Source organism: Lepus europaeus, chromosome 17 (genome assembly GCF_033115175.1).
Source record: "Lepus europaeus isolate LE1 chromosome 17, mLepTim1.pri, whole genome shotgun sequence".
NCBI classification, from domain to species: domain Eukaryota; kingdom Metazoa; phylum Chordata; class Mammalia; order Lagomorpha; family Leporidae; genus Lepus; species Lepus europaeus.
In genome coordinates this window covers 19,394,125-19,418,759 of record NC_084843.1, presented here as the reverse complement: position 1 = coordinate 19,418,759, position 24,635 = coordinate 19,394,125, and the positions used below count along the sequence as shown (strand labels likewise).

Below are 24,635 nucleotides of genomic sequence, written 5' to 3'. Positions count from 1 at the left end.
GATCTCTCTCTCTCTCTCTCTGCCTCTGCCTCTCTGTAACTCTGCCTTTCACATAAATAAATAAATAAATCTTTTTTTGAAAAAAGATATGCTCGCTGGCGCCGTGGCTCACAAGGCTAATCCTCTGCCTGCAGCACCGGCACTCTGGGTTCTAGTCCTGGGGCACTCTGGGTTCTAGTCCTGGTTGGGGCGCCGGATTCTGTCCCGGTGGCTCCTCTTCCTGTCCAGCTCTCTGCTGTGGCCCGGGAGGACAGCACTTGACCCAAGTGCTTGGGCCCCGCACCCGCATGGGAGACCAGGAGGAAGCATCTGGCTCCTGGCTTTGGATTGGTGCAGCATGCTGGCCGCAATGCACCAGCCGTAGTGGCCACTTGGGGGGTGAACCAACGGAAAAAGGAAGACCTTTCTCTCTGTCTCTCTCTCTCAACTGTCTTAACTCTGCCTGTCAAAAAAAAAAAAAAAAGATATGCTCCTAAGTCAAATCATAAAGAAAGAAACAGGGGAAACAGGGAGAGTATCTCTTCTTCCAACACTTGAATGCCAGCAGGATTTTTCAAACCAGTAAAATGTATATAAATATGTAAAAAGAAAGTATATGGGTATATATAAACACACACACACACACACACACCTATGTAGCTAAGTGGAGTGGGTTTTAAATTTTTTTATTGATTATATTTATTTGAGACAGAGAGAAAAAGAATGTTCATACCTGCTGGTTCACAATCTTGGCCAGACCTGTGCCAGTCCAAAGCCAGGAACCAGGAACTCAATCTGGGTATTCCAAATGGGTGGCAGGGACCCAAGTACTTAAGCCATTACCTGCTATCTTATAGGGTATGCATTAGCAGGAAGGTAGAATCAAGCATAGAGCTGGATATGAAAGAACTGTTTGTACTCCCACGTTTATTGCAGCTCAATTCACAATCGCTAAGATATGGAATCAACCCAGATATCCATCAACTGATGACTGAATTAAGAAAATGTAGTATATATACACTGTGGAATACTAATCAGCCATTAAAAAGAATGAAATCCTATCTTTTGCAACAAAATGAATGCAACTGGAAACCATTATGCTTAGTGAAATAAACCAGTCCCAAAAAGAAAAAAATATATGTTTTCTCTGATATGTGGCAATTAAAACAGAATACAAAAAATGCATAGGAATGAAATAGACATTTTGTGATTTGATTGTTGTTTTTTCCCTTGTTTATACTCCTATGTAACCTGTGGTCCCTCTACTTTTTACTTGTTGGATATTACCGTTAGTGGTGCATTAAGCCTGTGATTATATAGTAGATTGAATTATAGTTTCTGCAAAAATTAAAAAAGGAAGGAGGGCAATTGAGAGAGGGAGAGAGGTAAATAGGATTATCTTCTTAGAATTCTAAGAAATACATGAAATCTGTTCTCTTTATATTAATAAAAATTCATAAAAATTACATTAAAATTACCAAAAAAAAAAAAAAAAAAAGAGTGGAGCTGGGGCTCAAACCAGGCACTCTAATGTAGGTGTGGAGATCCCAAGAGGTGCTTAATTGCCAAACACTCTCCTCTAACTAGGTTTTTCTTTGCCTGCAATAACAGAGCCAGACTTTTTGTTCCACTTAGTTTTTTTCACTAGTAATAAATTTTGAACCTGACTTTTCTTTTTCTTTCTCAATATTTATTTATTTATTTATTTGAAAGGCAGAGCGAGAGAGCAAGCGAACGAGAGAGATCTTCTATCCACTGATCTACTCTCCAAATGGCTGCAATGGCCAGAGCTGGGCCAGGCCAAAGCTAGGAGCCAGGAGCTTATTCCAGGTCTCCCACGTGGGTACAGAGGCCTAAGCACTTGGACCATCTTTTCTTGCTTTCCCAGATGCATTAGCAGAGAGCTGGATTGGAAGTGGAGAAGCCAGGACACAAAAGAATGCCTATGTGGGATACTGGTGCTGCAGGCAGTGGCTTTACCTGTTATGCCACAGCGCTGGCCCTGAACCTGATCTTTATTAATTTATTTTTTAAAGCTTTTATTTAATGAATGCATTTTTAATAGGTACAACTTTAGGAATATAGTGGTTCTTTCCCCAATACCCAGCCTCCCACCCCGACTCCTGTCCTACCTCCTACTCCCTCTCCCATCCCCTTCTTCATTATGGTTCATTTTTAGTTTTATATACAGAGGACCAAATCTATGTTAAGTACAGATTTCAACAGTTTGCACCCACCCACACACACACAACATATACAGTTTAATAACAAGTTTTGCAGTTACTTCTCATAGTACAACTCATGGCCGGCGCTAGTCCTCCGCCTTGCGGCGCCGGCACACCAGGTTCTAGTCCCGGTCAGGGCGCCGGATTCTATCCCGGTTGCCCCTCTTCCAGGCCAGCTCTCTGCTATGGCCCGTGGAGGATGGCCCAAGTGCTTGGGCCCTGCACCCGCATGGGAGACCAGGAGAACCACCTGGCTCCTGGCTTTGGATCAGCATGGTGCGCTGGCCACAGCGCACTGGCCGCAGCGGCCATTGGAGGGTGAACCAACAGCAAAAAGGAAGAAAAGGAAGACCTTTCTCTCTGCTTTCTCTCTGTCTCTCTCTCTCACTATCTACTCTGCCTGTCAAAAAAAAAAAAAAAAAAAAAAAAAAAAAAAAAAAAAAACAACCTCATTAAGGACAGAAGTCCTACATGGGGAGTAAGTACACAGTGACTTCTGCTTGCACCTGACCTTTAAATTGCACTGAATTGACACCTCCTTTATCAAAAGTTTCAGGATGACATCTAGCTGTTGGGGCTCAAGATGAAGAGAGACAATGAACATGAATCTCAAGCCCAGATGACAAGCTGGGTAAGCGATGCGCTGGAAGGGCTTGGCTCACTTGTTCCAGAGCTGCCTCCGGAAGGGGCGTCTGCTTGTGGTTATATCTGCTTTTCTGCTTAGGTGGCTTCAGGGTACCAGCCTGATACATGAAAAGGTTTCCCTACCTGGATCAGAACTTTTCAAAGTAAAGCTCTCCCGGCAGCTGCAGCTAACTCTAGACACTAGGCTGAAGGTGCTAATAGGCTTCCATCCCTAGGATCCTTCAGGACTGGCCATGACTAATGGCTCAATTTTCAGTCAAAGCCACTGTGTGAAGTGCCAAACTCATGGGAGTTTGCACAACCCTATCAGGCTGGTCTCACTGCCCCCGTCTTACAGGTGAGACACAGACACTCAGAGATGTTAAGAACTTGCTCAGGGTCACGCAACTAGTCAGGGTGAGAGCTGTGTCTTTCTTACAAAAGCCTTGAGAAATCACAGCAGAAGGTTAGTGCTACTGGCCATCTTGCAAAACCAGCCCCTTATTCCATACACATGAAGCACAGAGACCCAGTGCTCTGACGAGCCTGGCTGTAGACCACACAGCAGGTGTAAGGAACTGGCTGATGCTCCAGTTTTTGTTTTTTGTTTTTTTCCCAAGGATACATTCACTATAAAACACCCCCCAGGGAAGGAACTGAAGGAAATGGAGTCAGGGCTGCATCCTAGAGCCCCACGGGCATCGCATTGGAGTAACTGTCTCCCTGAAGAAGATGCGCTACAGCTAAATAGAATTAAGCTGCATGTCAGTATGAGGGTGGGAACCCTAATCTGAAACTTCCTCCCTCAGAAAAGCCTTGGACGTGCCCCCTCCACGGGAGAGGTGGAGATAGCACTGCAGCCAAAGCTGGACAAATTGATCCTACAAATGGACCCCCCCCCCTTTTTTTTTTTTTTTTTTTGCCATCAGGACCATTTCGGAATGTGGAGCCTCTGATTAAACTCCCCCACCTCCTACTCTGCCCAAGCCACAAGTACAGCCACCTATGAATCATTTTTATTCTGTTCTCTTTTATGGAAAACACAGAAAACCGTCTGCCTGAATGTGTGAGCAAGCCTGCTCCTTCCTGGACTGATGGTACCTGGGTGAGGCTCAGTCTTCAAATCTGACCCATCAGAGTCACTCCATCCTCTCAGGGTTTTGTATGGAAGAAATGAGACTCAATACGGGAAGCATCCAGCTCTGAGCCTAGGAAACAGCACACAAACATGTGATAGCTATTTTTTTTTTTTTAAGATTTATTTTATTTATTTGACAGGCAGAGTTACAGAGAGAGGTAGAGACAGAAAGAGAGGTCTTCCATCCGCTGGTTCACTCCCCAGTTGGCTGCAACGGCCAGAGCTGAGCCAATCTGAAGCCAGGAGCCAGGAACTTCCTCCAGGTCTCCCACCTGGGTGCAGGGTCCCAAGGACTTGGGCCATCTTCTACTGCTTTCCCAGGCCATAGCAGAGAGCTGGATCAGAAGAGGAGCAGCGGGGACTAGAACCGGCACCCATATGGGATGCCGGTGCTTCAGGCCAGGGCGTTAACCCACTGAGCCACAGCGCCAGCCACAGCTATTATTATTATTTTTTAAAGATCTATTTATTTATTTGAAAGGCAGAGGCAGAGAGAGGTCTTCCATCTGCTGGGTCACTCCCCAGCTGGCCACAATGGCCAAAGCTGAGCTCATCTGAAGCCAGGAGCAAGGAGTTTCTTCTAGGTCTCCCATGAGAGTACAGGGGCCCAAGCACTTGGACCATCTTCTACTGCTTTCCCAGGCCACAGCAGAGAGCTGGATCGGAAGTGGAGCAGCCGGGACTTGAACTGGCATCCACATGGGATGCTGGCACTGCAGTTGGCGGCTTTACCAGCTATACCATAGTGCCGGCCCCAGCTATTCTGTACCCTGCCTTTCTCTCAGTGTTGTAGCATAACTAATGCATGTTTCCAAGTCTGAAGACATCACATTTAAGGGCTGCCTTACATTTGAGCTTTCACACCATTCTCTTAGGAGGAATGTTTTGGCTGCTTCCATTTTTACCTCGTTATTAATAGCTCCATGGTGCACACTGTTGTGAATGCATCTTTACCTCCCCCGTATTTCAGAGCTTTTCCTTAAGATCATTTCTCAGAAGTGGAATCACTAGGCCAAAGGGTAAGAAACATTTTTAGGCTTCACGTCCCTCTTGCCTGATTGCACAAAGCAGATGCTGGTTCCTCTACCCACCTCCCCCACGTTCTGACTATTCCCAGAACCTCCCTGCCTCCCCCTTCTCCTCCTCCCCGGAATGACACCTGGCTTCCTCCCATCTCCCACTCTCCCCTCTGCTTTAGCTACACAGCCCTTGCCCCCTCGGCTGCTGGAGGGAACCCTCCCGGGTTTCACCTGCACACTGCTCCCAGCCTTTCCTGAGGTCCGGGTCTGCTTGTCTGTCCTTCCTCACTCTGCAGGGGCACTAAGACTGGGTGCCCGTGTCATGTATTACTCATTGGCCAAAACGTCCCCTGACTGCTAGACCTGTGGCTGACGAATTGTAGCCCCTGATCCTGCAGGCTGCTTTTCTGCTTCCTTACCTGGAGTCTAAGGCCTTAATTTTCTTCCCCTGTCTCCTGAAAAGCCAGCTGCTCTCATGTCTCAGCAAGCACTGAATTCCATTCCACCAACACCACGGAGCTCCTACCATCAAGGGTGTTGGGAGGGAGACAAAGATGGTCTGATAAGGCCCCTGAGTGGCCTGGGAGCCTCAGGCTGCTGGCAGGACAGAAAGCACTGGGGGCCAGGCTGGGGGAGGGGGAACAGCTCAAGCATGAGAACCCCCAGGAGGGTGACGGTCTCACGGGCTGAGGGTCTAAAGGGTGGAAGGGGAGAGACAAGGTCAGAGGTTAGAGGTTGGAGGTGGGTTATGGCCAATTGGTCAGAATGAGGACATCCGTGTTACACTAAGGAATCTGGATTTTATCACGGTAGTGCGTCGGCCGCACAGGAGCAGAGCGCTCTGCGAGTCGGCGGCACTCTGACAGCGCAGTGGGCTGTATGCTCAGATTTGTGCTTACAAAGATCACATCACAGAGCATGACTGCGCGAGGACAGGGCTCAGAGATGGAGAATCAGAAGCTTTGCACAGCCCAGCTGGGGCGGGACCATGGGATCCCCATTTTAAACAGTCATGGGCAGAACCAGCTCCATAATTTGTGAGGCCCTGTGCAAAGGCAAAATGAAGGGTCTGTCGTCTAAAGATGATTAAGAATTTCCCATAGTGGCAGCAGAGCATTAAAATAAAGGGGGGAGGGGTTGCTAAGTTCAGGGCCCCCAGCAATTGCATAGGTCACACTCTCACAAGACCAGCCCTGGCCACAGGACTGGAAAGTACTGGTCAGACCTGGAAAACAGAGTCGCTGGACTTGGTGACCTGTTGCATGCAGGCAGTGTGGGAGCAATCCAGCAATGCTACTGAACAATGGTCTCCCTTCACGGGTCACAGGGCACCCTGCTGCTTGATGGGTATCCCTTAAGGTGCCCATGATTAATTCTCACTTATCAATATGTCCAAATTGCTCTTCTGCCAATTTCTGCCCCATCCTGTCCCTCTGCTGTCCCCATGTGAAGGCGTACCACCACTCACTCAGTCACCCCAGGTACAAACTCCCGTGTCATCTCTGCTCCCTTCTCCCCATCCAATCCCTTCTGGCAGTTTGCTTCCTAAGTGTTCTCCCACCTGCGTGGTCTCATCGTAGCTGCCATCATGGCAAGTTCCAGCAGGTTCCTAGCAGCTCAGGCCTACGTTACAGCTGACTCTGGAACAGAGCTCCCTCTCCTGAATAAAACACCCATTTTCTGCAGTGTTGATCCAGTGATGCACCCAAATGCTCAGCTGACCAGATCACAGAACAGATCACCAAAGGGTTAAGACCCCTTGGCCTCAAGGAACACACTGAGGGGATGGCGTTGTGGCACACTAAGTTAAACCACCACTTGGGATGCTGGTGTCCCCCATCAGAGTTCAGTTCCAGTCCTGGCTGCTCCACTTCCAATCCAGCTTCCTGCTAATGTGGTAGGAGATGGCCCAAGTGCTTGGATCCCTGCCACTCACATGGGACAGCTGATGCAGTTCTCAGCTCCTGACGTCAGCCTGGCCAGGACCTGGTTATTGTGGCTATTTGGGGAGTAACCCAGTGGATGGGAGATCTCAATCTGTCACTCTGCCTTTCAATAGGTACATAAATCCTTTTTTTTTTTTTAAATTAATTATTTTTGACAGGCAGAGTGGACAGTGAGAGAGAGAGACAGAGAGAAAGGTCATCCCTTTTCCGTTGGTTCACTCCCCAATGGCCGCTGTGGCCGGCACACCGCGCTGATCTGAAGCCAGGAGCCAGGTGCTTCCTCCTGGTCTCCCACGCAGGTGCAGGGCCGAAGCACTTGGGCCACCCTCCACTGCACTCCTGGGCCACAGCAGAGAGCTGGACAGAAAGAGGAGAAACCGGGATAGAATCCGGAGCCCCGACCAGGACTAGAACCCGGTGTGCCAGCGCCGCAGGCAGAGGATTAGCCTATTGAGCCGTGGTGCTGGCCCATAAATCCTTTCTTTTAAAAAATCCTTTTTAAAAAAAAAAAAAAAAAAAAAGAAAGAAAAGAAGAAGAAAATAAGTCACACAGGGCCCTCTGCCAACTGTTCCTGCTGAATTTTGTAATGAATGTTAGGAGGGCTGTGGGCTCCCACACACCTCTAACACACACCATGCTGGTTCAGTTCTCCCCACCCTTTCCCCTTCTCTTCTCTTTCCCCTCTTTACCTCACCGTTTCCCCTGCCTGGAATGCCCACTCCCTCCCCTTCCTGGCCTAGCTAACCTCTGTTCACCTCCACCCCTGCCCCCACCCCCACCCCCAGGTGCTCCTCTGCCCACGTGGAAGCCCAGCATCAGGGCTGGAATGTCTGGGGGTGGATAGTGCTGGCAACAGAGCACACCAGAGAAGCAGCAGGTGGCACCGATGACCCCAAGGGAAGGAAGACCCCCACATCCTGTCCTCATCAAGACCCCACTGGGAGGGGAAGGACTGAATGCAGCTGGTTATCCTGGTGCTGGGTGATTACATTTGACTTCAAAATTCGATTTCTGCTTCCTCCTAAAGCTTCGTTTTCTTGTGTCAGCTGTACAGGAGCCCATGGATGATGGAGCAGGCCCAGGCAGCCTAACAACAAAATGCTTGCCAGCCACACGGGGGCAGAGGCCTGTCCCCTCCATCCCATTGTTCCTGCGGCTAGCGGAGTGCTGGCACACAGCTGGCCCTCCGTGGATGCTGGCAGCACGGGCGTAGGAAGCCCGAAGCTCCTGGGGACTGGTGGGAGCGCACAGCCCGGGATTACCCTTGATCCACGGATTATCCCCAAATCCAGAAGCCGCTTGGACAGCAGTTGGTCGGCCAGAGCTCCCTTCTTGGGATCCAAGTTGATGCCGCTGCTGAATTCACAGCAGGTTTCCCAGAGACCAGAAATGGTTCTTCCAAAACCAACCCAGTATTCTCATCATGACCGGACAGGCATAGAGAAAAGGACTGGTCATCCGTGGGCAGAGTCCACCCGAAAGGGTTAACTGCGGGCACTGATCCCCCCCCCCCTCCCGCTTTTTACTTTTAGGAATTTTTTATGTGGAAAATTTCAAACATACAGAAAACGGGGAGAAAACGGTAGGACGAGCCCCCAGGCGTCCCTCTCCCGTCCACTACAGCCCACCTCTTTGAGGCAAACTTCGGCACCACCTCCCAGGGCGGAGAGACCACGATAGTGCCGGGAATCCGCGTCGGACTCATCCCGGGGGACCGGCTGGCCGCCCTGCCCGTGTCCTGCCCAGCAGGTGCCCAGCCCCCCGGCTGCGAAGCGGACAGTCGGACTTCGCGGCGCCGGCCGGCCGCCGCCTCTGCTTCCGCCGCTTCCCGCACAGAGTGGGTCACCTCAGCGCGGTGGCGTTCCCGACCCCCGCACCCGCAGCCCGGGTGATGCGCGAGTGAGTCCCTCGGCGCGGGGCCACGGAGAGCACGGGGCGGCGCCCGCCACTTCCTCCCCTGGAGCTGACTAACGCCCCGCCGCCCGCCCAGCGCGTCCCGCTCCCGACGCCCCGCCCCGGGGGCGTGACCACGCCCCGAACAGGGCGTGGCCACACCCATATTTGGCCTTATATGGGCAGCCACGTCACAGGCCGCGCGCTCATTCACATAAAACGCCGCGCTGCCGGCGGAATCCCCGGCTTCTGAGGCGGCTAGCGGCCGGGCTGGGCGCCGATCGCGCGGGGGCGGGAAGGGAGCGCCGAGCCGCCCCTCAGGCGCCGGGCTCCGTCGGCCAGGCCGCAACCCCCCCTCCCTGCCCCGAGTGGCTCTGTCGTGCCTCGCCCGCGGGCATCCTGGCCGTGGGCACCTGCGGCGTGGGGCCGCTGCGCGGCGGCATGAAGGTCACGTCCCTCGACGGGCGCCAGCTGCGCAAGATGCTCCGCAAGGAGGCGGCGGCGCGCTGCGTGGTGCTCGACTGTCGGCCCTACCTGGCCTTCGCCGCGTCGAGCGTGCGCGGCTCGCTCAACGTCAACCTGAACTCGGTGGTGCTGCGGCGGGCGCGGGGCGGCGCGGTGTCGGCGCGCTACGTGCTGCCCGACGAGGCGGCGCGCGCGCGGCTGCTGCAGGAGGGCGGCGGCGGCGTGGCGGCCGTGGTGGTGCTCGACCAGGGCAGCCGCCACTGGCAGAAGCTGCGTGAGGAGAGCGCCGCCCGCGTCGTGCTCACCTCGCTGCTCGCCTGCTTGCCGGCCGGCCCGCGGGTCTACTTCCTCAAAGGTGAGCGCGGCGGCCGGGCCGCTCCGCCCGCCCGCGGCCCCGCGGGTGTGTGTGTGTGGGGGGGTCCCGTCTCGCGCGCTGTGGGCCCCCAGGAGGGAGTCCGTCTCCCGCGCACTTGGGCGCTGGACGTGCGCCGGGAAGGGCACCCAGATGGCAGCGCTCGGCGCTTCCCCGGCTCCCGGCCCGCGTTCCTCGAAAGCGCCTGGCAGCCCTGGGTCTGCCCGGCGGGGCTGCGGGGCGCGCTGCTGTCTGGCGGCTTCGGGGCCGCAGGCTCGTGCCGGGCGCCCGCCCCGACTCCAGGCGCGGACTTGTTTGCTTTCGCAGGGGGGGGCAGGGCTAGAAGTCTTCCCAGGCGACCTGGCGGAATGCGCAGGTCGCGACCGCTGCCCCGAGAGTGGCCCCGCGGTGCCCCTTCCGCCCAGTCCCTGAGCACTGCGCCCCTCTTGCCTTTTCGACCCTGGCTGGCGAGAACCTCCCCTTCCTTTCCATGGCTTTTTATTGCTTTTTATTGCTTTCCGCCTCCCCCTTTCCCCCTCCCAGGGCTCTCTCTCGGCCTCGGTCTGGAGCTGTCAGCCTTCCCACCCTTTTTTCGCCTCCCTTGGGATTAGCCCTGGGCCAGCCCCGAGCCGGGACCTGGGCTGGACGCCGCGGGGGCAGGGTGGTGTGCGGGCTGAACCGTTGCCTGAGCTCTGACATCTCTCAGCGCTGCCACCAGGCCTGCACTTTTCACCTGCCGGGGAGATAACTTTGGCTTCCGGTTGTGGGTGGGTGATTGACTCTCAAACTCCGGAGCATTGATTTTCTGGGTCACTTCCTTTGGCTGCTCCTGCTTTGTTTGAGTTCTTTGAAGCCTCGAATGTATGGCAGACCTGGCCCTGCTGCAGACATGAGGGCTTAACCCCTGCCAACCCGGTTTTGGACTCCGAGGGGTGGAGCAGTGCTGTGGTTCAGGGAGCTGGGAGAATTGGGATCCTGTTTTAAAGCCGGGCAACTTGGGGAATTTTACACTTCCCAGGCCGGGAATATTCCCGAGGCACGTGGGTGGCTCCCTCCTCTATTAGCACCTCTTGCCCCCTGTCTCTTGTTGGTTCCTGTGGAGGAAATGACAGAAGTAGATGCTAATCTCCCTTCTCTCCCCAGGGGATGGTGGGATGGCCTCCTCCTAGCCCTTAGGAGATTTTGCGCGTGGCTCCCGATTTCTTCTCTTCCTGCTGTGGTTTTTGTCTCCTTAGCAAAGAGGACAGGAAAAGCTTTCCCTCCCCCAGTGCATGAAAGATAAATTCCAGGAAACCCTTCCCGGCCCTGCCTCTGCTCCCTGCCACTTGCCAAGGGAGCCAGGCTGACAATTTAGAAAATACTGCACAGAAAGTGGCACGAAGAATGTAAAACGAAAAATGAGTGTTCTGCACACTGTAGAACCCAGTTCTACTCCCCAGAGAGAGCCACCAACTATTTCTTGTTGTATTTGGATAAATTTTTGCAAGTATCTTTAAGAAATTAGTGTGTGTTTGTTTTGTATATTCTCTATTCCTGCCCTGTAATCAACTAGATTGTGGAGACTTATCCATAGCAGGACTTGTGCAAGTACTTTGAAAAGTTCATGGAAAAGCAGAATTAAAAGTGAAGTTTATTTTGGTGTAAAACATGTTTGAAATCTATACATAGTCTTTTCATAATATGCATTTCCATGAGTTTTTTGAAGGCCCTGGTGCATGTTTGGTGTGTATAACCAGCTCTCTGGTGCTGACCGTTAACATTGCTTCCAGCCTCGCTGTGGGAAACACTGGGTAGAGCATGGCTTTGTCTGTATGCTCATTTCAGTAAAACCAAGAGAATTGCCAGGTCAATGTTAGCTGCACTCTAGGCTTCAGTAGAAGTTACTTGCCATCTACCCTTATAACACTAAGAAACTTTAAGCTGTTGCTAGAGGACATTTTTTTTTTTTCTTTGATTGATTGAATGATTTAAAAGGCAGTTAGAGAGGGAGAAATCTTCCATCCACTGGTTCACTCCCCAGATGACTGGGACAGGGCCAGCCAGAAGCCAGGAACCAGGATCCTCATCTGGATCTCCCATGTTGGTGGCAGGGTCCCAAGGACTTGGGCCATCTTTCCCTGCTTTGCCAGTCAGATTAAAGGGACCTGGTTGGGAAGTGGGATAGCCTGGACTGGAACCTGTGCTCATCACAGGTGACAGTTAACCCGCTGCACCCAGTGCTGGCCCCTTGCGAGGAAGTTTTTATTTCTCTACCTAACTCTTGTCCAGGTACGAGCCAGGTTTTAATCTAGAGGCACCCTCAGATCTTGGGGGGGCAATGCCTTTTATCCTTCTCATAATCGCTCCCCCCCAACAAAAAAATCCTGACCCACTAAGGTGAGAGTGACATCCGAGTCCTGTGGCCTTGCTTGTTTGTGTATAGTGCCCCTGCACTGTCTATCCCCCAGCGCAAGGCAGTGGTGATCGAAAGCAGACTCACTTGGAAGAAGGCGGAAAGGTTCAGCAGGGCTCTGGACGCATGTGAGACGCCAGAGAGGAATGTTCTGTGTTTCTGACAGGAGTGGTGAGAGACCATCTAATCTGGAGAACTCCTGACCCCAGCTAGGAGAGGCAGGGCCCTGTTTATCTGTCCCTCGACTACAGTGAGACTCTTTGTCTGCCTGCCTTATTATTGTCGACAGGCAGGCACGAGCCAGTCCCGTCCAGCCCACACACGCACCTCCTGCCTGTCCTGACAGCCGATGGAGCATCCTGGAATCTTGGGGGCCGCTTATCCCAAAGTCCCATCCAAAATCACTCCCCTCTGCTGGAACCTGAACAGGCCAGGTTCCTGAGGCAGCGATGGGGCAGTCTAAGGAGCACCTGCTTGGAGGCCTGGGCCAGGGCTGTGAGGCTGGGGAGGGAGGGACTCTAAGCCACGACCTCCATCCTCCCCCACACGGGCTCTGTCACCAGGCCCCTGGGGCACCAGAAGCCCTTCCTGGGAAGGTGAGGGAGGCCTGCTGGGCTGTTGTTGAGGTGAGGTGGGGGAGATCTGGGTGTACTAAATGGGGGCGGGGGCGGGGGCAGCAAGCTGAGAGGAAGCGGCAATGGCAGGATGACTCATTCTAGGAATTGGCTGCAGCTTCTGGGGGAGGGAGCTGGAGCCTGCCGGGTAATCCATTAACCATTTGTTGACTGCAGGGGTTTGCAAAAGCCCATGTGACCTCCCCAGGGGCGAATCCTCACATCAAAAGGCAGAGGGGGAAAGGGGGGGGGGGCTCTGAGGAGGCTATATGGTCTCATGATGCATTGTTTGACGCCCAGTGAATTCTCTGGGCCAAAACAGACAGAAGTGGGTTTTCTTCTGGAGGCTTTGGGAAATGCCTGGGATTGCTCTGCATTAGAAAAAGGCTTCCCACATGGGCAGGACTGGCCTGTTCACCTGCAGCGGGCCCCCCCCCCCCCCCTTGTAGGGTCTCTGGCCCAGTTTCCATTCGTTCTTCCACACTGAGGATAATATAAGTGAGGCTTATATATATATATATATATATATATATGCAAGTTTGTGTGACTTCAAGGGTAGTTTTTACCTTAAATGACATGTTCAGAAAAGTTTGGGTGTGCCACTAAGATTCTTACTGTCACTCAATCCAGAAGGTGACATACATACAGATTTGGAGCATGACAGGAGAAAGGCCAGGATGGGAGGAATGAAAGGGAGATAAAAGGGGTCACAAGGGAGCTGAGGATTTTTTTTTTTTTTTAAGATTTTATTTATTTTAGAAGTACAGTTACAGAGAGAGGGAGAGACAGAAAGTTCTTCCAGCCACTGGTTTACTCCCCAGATTGCTGCAATGTCCAGAGCTGGGCTGACCCGAAGCCAGGAGCTTCTTCCAGGTCTCCCATGTGGGTGCAGGAACCCAAGCACCCATATGGGATGCCGGATCCCCGGGCGGAGGCTTAACCTACTGTGCCACAGCACTGGCCCGTGGGGCTGAGAATTAAGTTCAGAAGTTTCCCTGTTGCCTTTAGAAGGCAGTGGACTCCATGACTCTAAATTGGACCTATGGAATGGGATGTCTGGCAGTTTTCTTAGCATGGTGGGAGTGAGGAAGGTCAAGGCTATTTATTGCCCTGAAATAGAAACTCATATGAGCCCTTCTTTCTTTATGAATGGAGGGGATTCCATCCATAATCTTGCTTAGAGCACATGGGCTGGACAGGGAACTAATTTAGGAGTCTTTCTTCTCACAAATGAATGGAATTTTGCATAACCACAGCTCATTTTAGATAAAGAAATGGCTTTTTGTTTTCTGGAGGGATGTGGTTAATATTTGCCAAATGCCAGAAATGTCCTTTAATGGTGGCAGCTGCTTCAGACAGACACAGCCAGTTGATCACTGCTTCTCTGAGATACAGCTTGGGGGTGTCTGTGCGTAGATCCCGTTTTTATTCTAAACCTGTTGGTTTTGCTCAGCTTTGTTGTATATATCTAGAATCTCTATTAGCTTGATTTTGCTATTCCACAGTCAGGAGTATTGACTAACTGAGGGTGTTTTCTGGCAGCTTGAGAAATCGATGCTTACATCTGTCTCACTTTTTGTTTGTTTTGTAGGCGGCTATGAGACCTTCTACTCGGAATATCCCGAGTGTTGCGTGGACGTGCAACCCATTGCGCAAGAGAAGATCGAAAGCGAGAGAGCCCTGCTCGGCCAGTGTGGAAAACCAGTGCTAAACATCAGCTTCCGGCCAGCTTACGACCAGGTGCGTGGGGTCGGAGAGGTATCCTGAGCTCCTGCCTCCATGCCTCCCTCGGGAGCCTGGCTCTCGCTCTCCCTGCCAAGCAGCAGAGGTGTTGGTTCTTTTGTGGATCAAGGTGTTGGCAGAATCCACTAGCTTCTGAGAGCCTCTGCTGCCTGCCAACGTGCATTCCCATCCAAGAGTAATTGGGCATCCTTCCAGAAAACAAGCTGACAAGAGCAAACAAACCCCAGGATACTGGACGGCTTCTGCAGAAAGGGGGAAGTGAGAGCTACATTATTATTAGCTGGCTCAAGAGGTTCAGAGAAGCTTCAAAACGCCGGGTTAGGTTTCCCTGAGGATGTTTTGGAGCTGTTTCTCAGGCTTCCTGTGCTGTCCTGTGACTGCAATTGCTCGTGCTCTCCGTCCCTGCAGACCAGCCTGGCCCGGGACCTGTCAAGGTGTGCCCTGTTGGGAATGGTCTCTGAAACAGGGAGGGTACTGTGGAGAAACCATGTTTTCATGGCCAGGCCGGTGCCTCCGAGGCTTTCCGGTGCTTTCAGTTCTGTAAATTCTGAAACCAGAGGAGGTCAGGAGACCTGAGTGGTCTTCATGTGTCTGTAAACACGTAGAGGTTTTTGATTTGTTTTGTTTTTTTCCTCTGCTTCAAAGAGCTGTGCTTTGTGACAGCTTGCTAAAGGTTGATGTTACCCAGTACCAGGCAGGAAGAGAAGGAAAAGGCAGGCGAGAATCCAAATCTGGCAGAAATGACAGAGCAAAAACCCACCTTCCCATTTGACACAGAGGAAGAAGCTGCCTCATGGCTTCTGAGAGTGAGCTGTGGAGTCCGCAGCTGGCTCACGGTGGCACTACCCTCAGGACACTCCCATCCCGGCCTTTCAAGACCTTGTTTGTTACAGGCCCTCTAGCCTAGATACCTGATGGGTAGGAGGGACTTTTTCCACCTTTCCCCAAAAACTAAGGGCACAGCCAAATCAGAATAAAGGGTGTTTCCAGAACTGTCCAGAGTTGGCTTCTGCCGAGAGCAGAGCTCAGCTCCTGGGAAGGAACTCCCAAGCAAAGCCAGGTGACCTATTCTTGAATGCAGTCCTTGCTCAGGAAGCCTCTTAGTGTGGCCAGGTGCCAGGGTTGTGATTTTGTCTGTCTTCCTTTATTAAAGACGCTCACGGCATCTAACGAACCCTTGGTTTTCAGGCTGTGTACATCCAGCCTAGCTGCATATCTGTTTTTGTTTGTCTGTTTGGGTTGTGTTTCTCCCCCCTGTTTCTCAGAAAGTGAAAGAGAAATAGGAATTGACAGTGCTGTGAATGCACAGCGGACCTTGGGCTGAGTGAGGCGTGGGGAGGCCCTGACGTGTCTTCCAGGCTTGCTGGGGAACCCCCCAAGGGTGGCTTCTTAGAAACGCTTCTGCTTTGAGAGGAGCTGGGTGAGGTCGCCTGAACCTTTGGGGTTTTTGAAAGCTTTGACTCCTTCCTCTTGAGGCTGGGCTTAGGACTCAGAAAGGGAAAGAAACTAGTTTCGAGGGTGTAGTGGGCTCAGCTCCAGAGGAAACTGGATGGAATCCCAGGCCTGGTGTGTCAGCGTTTTCCAGGCCCTCTGGAGAGGGAGAGCTCTTGACTGAGTCAACCGTCCAACCTGTTCCTTCAGGGGTGAGGCTGTCGGTGCCCGTTGGTGGGGACCCAGAGCTGGGCAGCGGCTGCGTGAAGCTCGACTTGGGTCTCTGACTTCTCTCCAGAGACCTTTCTGCAACGTCTGCTGTCTTCGTTTCTGTCCGGTGGGGAGCTGGCCGTGGGGAGTGGGTCCAGTTCAGGTGGATACCGGACCTGCTGGGATTCTGGCCTCACCACCTGCACTGTCTTTCCCAGGGAGAGAAGCCATTGTGTATTTGTTTATTCTTTAGCTTCAGATGATATGGAAGCTCTAAATTGTGCCAGGTTTTAATGCATCCATTATCCCATTTACACCTTACCAATTATCCTGAGAAGACAGGCATTATTGCCCTCAGTTTGCAGATAAAGGTTCAGAGGCTGCAGGAGCTGCTCCAGGTCATCTCAGCTGGTGATCGGGCTGAGCCTTAACCCAGCGCTCATCTGTCTGATGCCTGAGCCCGGGCCTGAACTGCTTGCCGCACTGCCACTGGGAAGGCCACTCTGTCCCCAAGGAAGTAAGACGTCAGGGAGGGGATGTGAGTGCACATTTTATCTCCAGAGGAAGAGGGAAAGGAAGGGAATGTTTCTTTTCTGTCTTTACCTCCAGTGCTTGCTTTCTCACACTGAGCACTTGTAATGGAGTTGGGTAAGATCTCACCGTTTAGGTCACGTATCCCATCTGGGTGTCAGTCGCAGCTCTAGTACGGACTAGCTCTGATGAGGGCAAGTTGTCTAACCCTCTGAGCCTCACTCAAGTCACCCATCTGTAACACAGGACTAAATGATCTAGCTCACAGATTTGTTGTGAAATTAGTAGGAGGTAAGCGTGCTCTAAGTGTTACACCCAGGTGCCATCCCTAGTAGATGCTAATGCAAATAAGGGTTGTTGTTGTTATTACCTCATGTAAAATCCTCTACAACTTTCTTCCAAGTGGTCTGACTGGCTTTTTGCTCAAACACTGTGGGAAAAGAAAAAGCACACTCTGGGTACTGAGTCAGTTGTGAGCTGCCTGCTCCTGGCCCTTGTGCCCTGCCAGCTTTTCTGTTATGGGTCTGGTTGAGTTTCCATTAGTCTCTTATTCCAGGACAGGAAATGGAAAGACAGGAGGTGGATGGATAGGATGGGAAAGGCTTCCAAAGATGCAGCCACTGTCCCCCAGCCCAGAGTTTCCCTCCAGCTCTCCAGGGGCTCCTGCTTTTCCAGCTATCAGATTACCAGAGTCTGCCTATCTCATGGTTCTTTTCAGCTTGACCCTGGGTAGATGGTCTCTGGTCTCCCTGAATCTGAATCCGTAACTAGAAACCTGGTGTGTGGGTGGCCTCCCCAAAGGTGACGATATAAGCATCTCTCACCAACCCCTCATTCTCTGTGATGAGGGTAGAGGGTGGGGGAAGCCCCTCGGCTGGGCCTAACACCTTCTTGTAGTCTGAAGATTCTGAGTGGGTGATGGTTACTTTCTGTTCTGAGAAGCCCACTTTTTCCAGAGGGTGGCCCCCATTGTACATCTCTGAAATCTAGATGTATCTTTGGATCAACAGTATCTTAGGTTTGCTGAAATACTGTACAAAATGTCAGGTGTTTAGCCTAGCAGCTAAAACTCCCACATTATATATGGGAATACCTGTGTTTGATACCCAGCTCTGGCTCCTGACTCCAGCCTCCTGCTAATGCGGCCCTGGGATGCAGTGGTGATGGCTCGTGTGGTTGGGTTCCTGCCACCCCTGTGGGAGACCTGCATCGATTTCCTGGCTCCTGGCTTTGGCCTGACCAGGTCCTATTCATTGTGGGCATTTGGGTGAGTGAACCAGGGCACACGAGTCCTCTCTTCGCCCAGTAAATAAGTAGCAGGGCTTTAGAGGAATGAGGTCTCCTTGTGAAGCCCTTGTCCATTTGAAGAGACCAAGGCTGCCTCAAGGGTCGAGGGCTTGCCCTGGTACGCTCAGAGCAGCACAGCCACTCGGCTGCTCGTCCTCAGCAGCAAGGAAGGCAGTCGGCCTTTCCTACCTCCTTGATACGTGCAAGAAAATGAAACTCTTCGCTCTGTGGGTTTGGCTGTCCCTGAGTCACCAGCAGTCATGTTGAGAGCGGGCCAGGACGGAGCAGCTGCCTGCACTTGTGGTTGAACTGCCCCGCCTCCGAACTCCCTCTACCTGGGAACTAGAAAGGGGCCTTCCCATCGTAAGAACCAAATAGGTCAGAGCTGTTGTCTTTCCTCTCCCAAATGAGCAAGTGGATCCAATGTTTCCTGCTTGTCCCTTTGTCCCTGCTTCCAGGGTGGCCCGGTTGAAATCCTTCCCTTCCTCTACCTTGGAAGTGCCTACCACGCCTCCAAGTGCGAGTTCCTCGCCAACCTGCACATCACAGCCCTGCTGAACGTCTCCCGGCGGATCTCTGAGGCCTGCGCCCCTGACCTGCACTACAAGTGGATCCCTGTGGAAGACAGCCACACGGCCGACATCAGCTCCCACTTTCAAGAAGCAATAGACTTCATCGGTAGGTTTGGCAACCCTCCACCCGCTGTGTGGGGAGCCCTCCTAGAGCCTAGGTTCTTGGCCTTGGGTGTTCATGGGGCCTCCTTCCCTGAAAGAAGGGAGTCTTGTGCACGGAGTCGCTGGGAGTTGGAGCCACGAACAAGTGCGGCCACCGAAAAGGCAAGAGGAGGATTTGAGTTGCTATTAATAGGAGCTTTACTGTGAGAGATGAATGAATTAATATAATTTTATGGCAACGTGCACTGCCAGTCTTGTTGCTGTGTCTCTCTGGGCGGAAGCAGAGTGTGGCCGTGCGTGTGCTCCATGCAGGAGTGCCGGGAGAGGAGCCTCCCTAACTGTGCTCCTACGTAGGTTGGGGTATTTTTAAAAGCAGACAGAACGATGGAGAGAGCACTACATATGCACTGAGCCCCGAGGACTCCAGCAGCTTTCCACAGTTTTGGCAAATGGCTTCAGAGGCAATTTGTTTTTGCATTTTCAGCTAATTTGGGATTAAGGATAGAACTTGACTCAAGCTCCAGGTTTTATGCACAGAAAATTTGGCATCTTCCACGTCTTTCCTGAATGCCTGTGAGGCAGTTAGCGCTTGCTTCACTGAATGAGCCGGAGAAGGCCTTGGCCTCTGTTTTCCCATGCCTGAGGGGGGGCTCTGGCCGGAAGGTTTCTGGGTCCTCCATGTCACCTGCATCGCTGCATTGTCCTCCTATCGGACGTCCTCATCCCGAGCATTGTGGCCGTGCCTTCCTTTCCTTAACATTCAGAGTCATGAAACCCAGACGTGATTTTCCTGTATCTTGTTGCAGTGGAGGTGGAGGCTGGGGTGGGGTGAGGGGGCAGGTGTTAGCACAGCAGTAATTAGCACAGGTAGCGATTAAAGGGCTCCTGTTCGGCCACGTGGAGGCCCTGTGTTCACCACAGTTTCTGCTCTGTAGGAAACTGCTGGGAAGCTCACCGGAGGCGAAAGGCCGAGCCTGGCCTCTTTGTCCCCTGAGCCCCTGGGCTGAGATGATGACTCTGGAGTCTGAGACACAGCCAGAATGATGGGTTCAGGCTGGGAAACCCTTGACTCGTTCTCTGTCCCTGGGAATGCCCTGCCCTTCTCAGCCTGTTATTTAATTACCTAGATAGCTGCTTTGTGAGGTCATGAAACCTGCCCCCGTGCAGTTCCCAGAACCCGCCCTCCCCGTCCTGTGTGTGTTATGTCTGTGTGTGTGTACACAGTCACACACGACACCTGCAGCATTTCGAAAGCACAGGATGCTTCTTCCCAGACTCCCCTGCTAGTGCAAGGAGCTGAGTGTGGAAAACGGGCACAGGCCACTTACAAGGGCAGGCAGGCTCCGGAGGTGTAGAGTAAATTCTGGAAGCAGCGGCCCCCAGGCCCTGGGTGGTCCCAGGTGCAGTCCTGGGTCCATTAAAATCTAGACTGCAGCGAAACAGGAAAGTAGTTCTGGCCCTGGATCCCCAGGGGCTTGGGTCCCCCGTTGGAGTCAGTTTACAGGGGCTGCTTGACTTTCCGTTTTGTTTTGGTTTGTGTGCATCAGACTGAATTGGGGTCACCAGCAGCCCTCCCTTTGAGGTTTTCATTTGGATGAGGAGATCCTGACCCCTCATAAGTGCTAGGTTTTAGATGTTGGAGGTTCATTTGCAGACTTTGGGTAATATGGGGATTGACTTCTTTTTGTCCCCATTCAAAATCTTTTGCATACCATGGTCCTCCCTAGTGCCAGCTACATCCAGCTTCCTGTGATGGAGTTGTTTCTTCATTTGCCAGAGAGGGGATTGGGAAGACTATTTTCTGTGGTTTTGAGTTGATGTGTGTACATATTTAACCTTTTTACCCCTTCTCATTTTTAACAGTAGTAGCTGTTGGACAGGACTGGGTAGAGCAGGAAAGGAGGAGACCCCCCTCCCTTTTTGGTCACATTGAGCCCAAGAATGATAACTGCTGGGGGTAGCTTTATAGCAGTGACTCCCATTGTTGTGCAAGATGGAGTTTGCAAAAGCCATTTATATTCTCCGTCTAGTAAGCGTCACTTAGCTAGACCTATAATTAGTGGCCGTGCGCTCATTATTGTATGTTTGGTGGTGAGATCCCCGGGAGGCGAGCCAAGCAGCCCGCCCTGGCACAGCACAACAGGGTGTCTGGGGAGGCCGGAAGTCCTCTAGCAGGATGGAGGCTAGGTCATCGGCATGAGAATCAGACCTGGAGAGGCAAGACATGCTTCTCCAGCTAGGAATATGAGCCTGGGACACTGTGCATGCCCCATACAGGCTGCATGTGGTGTCGGGTTGTCCCAGCCCCTCTTGCAGCCTGTCAGGGGAGCCCAAGTTGGGGGTGGGGCATCCCCAGAAAGGGTAAGGCCCACACTGGTGGACCCAGTGGGGATTAAAGACTGGCAGTGGTGCTGTGCAGCCCCCAGCTCACGCACAGACGCGATGGTCTGATGACAGGGTCACTTCAGGTTGTGTTTGGCAGCGTATTCATTGCAATCCCCACTCTATGTTCTGCCTTCTAGACTGTGTCAGGGAAAAGGGCGGCAAAGTCCTGGTTCACTGTGAGGCTGGGGTCTCCCGTTCGCCCACCATCTGCATGGCTTACCTCATGAAGACCAAGCAGTTGCACCTGAAGGAGGCCTTTGAGTTCATCAAGCAGAGGAGGAGTGTGATCTCGCCCAACTTCGGCTTCATGGGCCAGCTCCTGCAGTACGAATCCGAGATCCTGCCTTCCACGCCCAACCCCCAGCCTCCCTCCTGCCAAGGGGAGGCGGCAGCCCCCTCCTTGAGAGACCATTTGCAGACACTGAGCCCTGACGTGCAGGGTGCCTACTGCGCGTTCCCTACCTCGGTGCTGGCACCGCTGCCCGCCCACTCGACAGTCTCAGAGCTCCGCAGGAGCCCCGTGGCCACCGCCACATCCTGCTGAAACTGGGGCGGGGGGAGCCAGCCCAGCCCCCAGAGCAACTGTGATTTTCTTTTTTACAAACTCGTGGACATTTCATACCTGTGCAATATTGAAGACCTCACTCGTCACGCTGCCTCGGGGAGATAGTGATGGTCACTAGGCTTGCAAAGGAGCGTCCGACCGCCCTCGGGGATTCGGCTATGGGGACCAGAGGAAGGCCAAGCCATTCGGCGAGCACAGCGCGTGTGCCGACTACTGTACTTCCAGACCCCTGCCCTCTCAGGACCCAGCCTGGCACCTCAAAGGCTGCCTTTTCATTTCAAGCGTAAGGCAATAAATCCTTGCAGCAACGTGGGGGAAGAAGTTGCCGGACCAGGAGGAAAGGCAGTTTAGAAGCCAGCTCATTCTGAAGGAAGCACAATTTCCACCTTCTTTTTGTTGTTGTTGTTGAACTTTGGCAGTCTCCGCGTCTGTCCGTGTTGCTTCAGAGCTGAAGCCGCTCACCGCCTTGTCGAGGACGCCACACTGCGGGACGGCGTGATGGATGTGCCCCCTCGAGCCCTGGAATGTTCTTGCGCCCTCTTGGGTCCGGTGGCTGAAGTAGCAAGACGTAGACTCTTCTGGGTTTCTTTTCGCTGACCTTGGGCTTGGTGGCATGATTCTTACTCATACTTGAACCTGTCCCGTCGTACCCCTCCTCAAAGCGACTCTGTGTCGTCTGAGTAGTTCAGACTGCAGACCAAACCTCAGCGCTCGGAGGCGGTGGCGGCAGGTGCCGGGGAGAAGGCACCTGCCGAGGGTCACGGGTCAGTGGCACTGAAAACGGTCGTTTCCTCGGCTTGCTGTCCTGCTGTCCTTCTGCGTGCTGGTGTCTCGTCTCCTGGGACCCTCCTTTTTCTCCCTGCCCCTGGGGTTTCTTCCCAAGCTACTGACTTCGGGCCTTGCAGGTTTTTGGCAATGTGGTACTATTTGTTTTTGGTCTTTAGGTTATTTCTCCCTGGGGCAGGGAGAAAGGCAATAATTTCCTAAAACCCATGCGAATGTGAAGAAAAGCTGTGTGTTACGGTTGTTGTCGTCATTGTCCTCGTCATTTTTTATAGTGCTAAATAAAAATAGCAAAAGGAAGAAGCAGGTCTGTGTGGTGTTGGGGCCTTGGGGCCAGGCAGGAGCATTTCCCACGGGGACACTGGCTTTTGTTTGCAGGTGAACAGTTGGGGGCTGGTAGTGAGTGGACGGCCATGGGAGTTGGGGTGTCTGCTCCCAAGGCCATGGTCTTCACAACAGTGTGGTGCTCCATCCCCACCGAGGGGCTTCCCTCAGCTCTTGCCAGGGGCGTCCTTAGATCAGGTCTCACAGGGGTGGGCCCATCACCCTGGCGGAGGGTTCACTGTGACCCTTGGTTTTCTCAACTCTGCGGTGAAGTGGATAGCTATGTGATCACCTGTGTGCCACGCTGTGGCCAAGTCCCCTCCCTCCAGTGCCTGGCACTCAAGGGCCACAGAGAAGGCAAATAGATGGCTCAGGGCCGGAGAAGCAAATTAGTTGAAGGCTGACTGTAAGTAGGACCCCCACGCCCACCCCGCTCCTAGCTACATTCCACAGTGAGTGGGGTGAAATCCACGGCTGAACCCACTTGCCTTCTGAGTCATTTCCTCCGCGCTTGGTGGAGGAAGGAAGGAGCAGTGCCGACTGCTCCCCATGCTGCCCCCGCCCCAGCCTAACTCCTTGGGCCGGTTTCCTCCTCTGGGGGAACAGAATGATTAGGATTGATGGCGCCCCAGTCTGCTGGTTCCTATCACGGGGATTCCAACCTTGTCCTTCAGTTCTAGAAGGCCCAGAGAGCCTCCAGCTCCCCGAGTGTGCACCGTGGCTGCCGCTGTGGCATGGCGGGTAAAGCCCCAGCCTGTGGTGCCAGCATCCTCTATGGGCACTGGTTTGAGTCCCAGCTGCTCCACTTCCTATCCAGCTCCCTGCTAATATGCCTAGGAAAGCAGCAGAAGATGACCCAAGTGCTTGGACCCTGCCACCAATTTGGGAGACCCAAAAGAAGCTCCTGGCTCCTGGCTTTGGCCTGGCTTAGCTCTGAACATTGTGGCCTTTTAGAGAGTAAACCAGTGGATGGAAGATCTCTCTTTCCCTCTCTGTAACTCTCACTTTAAAATAAATGAGTACATCTTTAAACAATGGCACCAGAGGCCAGGGTGGTGGAGTGGAGGGGTGATGGGCCCAGCTCTAAACATCTCACCCCAAGACTGCTGGAGGCCTAGCTCACCACACCCCTCCTCCTCCCCCACCCTCACAGGTTCCCTGGAAAGCCTGCAGATGAGAAGGCCAGGCGGCCACCCAGGCCAAGGAGGCTGAGCTCCCTTGAGCCAAGAGGCATTCCGCAGTGGGGAGCACTGCCAGGAATCAGAAGGCCTGGGCTGCAGCCCTCACCCTGCCCCTACCCGAGGGCCTTGGAGCCGTCCAGCCCACTTCCCCCTCTCTGGGCCTCTGCTCCAGTGTGCCCTGCAAGCCTGCCTGTTGTGCGGGGCTGTCCAGGTGCTGAGTGGCTCGGGGAGCCTCTAGGAGGGAGAGACCGGGAGTAGGAAGCTGGGTGCAGGCTGGGGCGCCGGGCTAAGCCGCATCCCACGTACTGACATTGCTCTGTTGCATTGCAGTCTTTCTCTGAGGGTGAGTAAGTCCTCTAAATCAGGCATAGGAGGATTGCTCATAAGCCGGTGAGTCACGGAGGGTGAGCCACGTGAAGCCCCACAGCTGGGCATGGCTGGAGCTCTCTCTCTACTCCTTGTTAATTACACTCGGATTTTTTTTTTTTTTTTTGCAGAGGCCACCTTTACTGGCCTTGAGTCCTGGGGGAGGGGGCCCAGTTCCTTCATCCCAGGGTGTTGAAATGCCTCCAGCATTTATCTCAGCATCGTGTCTAGGAGGACAGAAATGTTAGTTCTCTCCAATTATAGTTCCATCCGTGGAGGAACCCCTTCCTGTCCACTCTGCCTTCTGTGCTAGACACCATGGGGGCACATGCATGAAGCCCCACCCAGTACCTAGAGTGCCAGCAGGGGCCCTGGTATCCAAGCATCTCCTTGGTGTGAAGACTGAGCACATGTCTTGCCTATTTCATTATTTTGAAAATTGTACCTCTCTTGAGTTGCTGGTAGTTTGTTTCTTCTAAAGTTCATGACTGCTCCTCTTTCCCTTTT

The 24,635-nt window shown here is 53.0% G+C and overlaps 1 protein-coding gene and 1 long non-coding RNA gene across 2 annotated transcripts in view; both read left to right on the top strand.

Annotated features, from left to right (window-relative positions):
- LOC133775756 (uncharacterized) overlaps positions 1 to 2,806 on the top strand; it is a 149,794-nt gene extending 146,988 nt beyond the window's left edge. The window contains exon 5 of the long non-coding RNA XR_009868311.1: positions 2,755 to 2,806. This is a non-coding gene — a long non-coding RNA (uncharacterized LOC133775756). The remainder of the gene's footprint in view (positions 1 to 2,754) is intronic.
- Positions 2,807 to 9,266: 6,460 nt separating this feature from the next.
- DUSP5 (dual specificity phosphatase 5) lies at positions 9,267 to 22,394 on the top strand. Its single transcript, XM_062214652.1, has 4 exons — positions 9,267 to 9,645; positions 14,240 to 14,388; positions 18,309 to 18,528; positions 21,047 to 22,394. The coding sequence occupies exons 1-4, from the start codon at positions 9,267 to 9,269 to the stop codon at positions 21,451 to 21,453; spliced, it is 1,155 nt and encodes a 384-aa protein (XP_062070636.1). The 3' UTR covers positions 21,454 to 22,394.
- Positions 22,395 to 24,635: the final 2,241 nt, after the last annotated feature.

Coding starts and splice junctions, on each gene's coding strand:
- DUSP5 (XM_062214652.1), top strand. CDS start 9,267: ATGAAGGTCACGTCCCTCGACGGGCGCCAGCTGCGCAAGATGCTCCGC. Junction 9,646..14,239: donor GCGGGTCTACTTCCTCAAAG/GTGAGCGCGGCG, acceptor TTTGTTTTGTAG/GCGGCTATGAGACCTTCTAC. Junction 14,389..18,308: donor TCCGGCCAGCTTACGACCAG/GTGCGTGGGGTC, acceptor CCCTGCTTCCAG/GGTGGCCCGGTTGAAATCCT.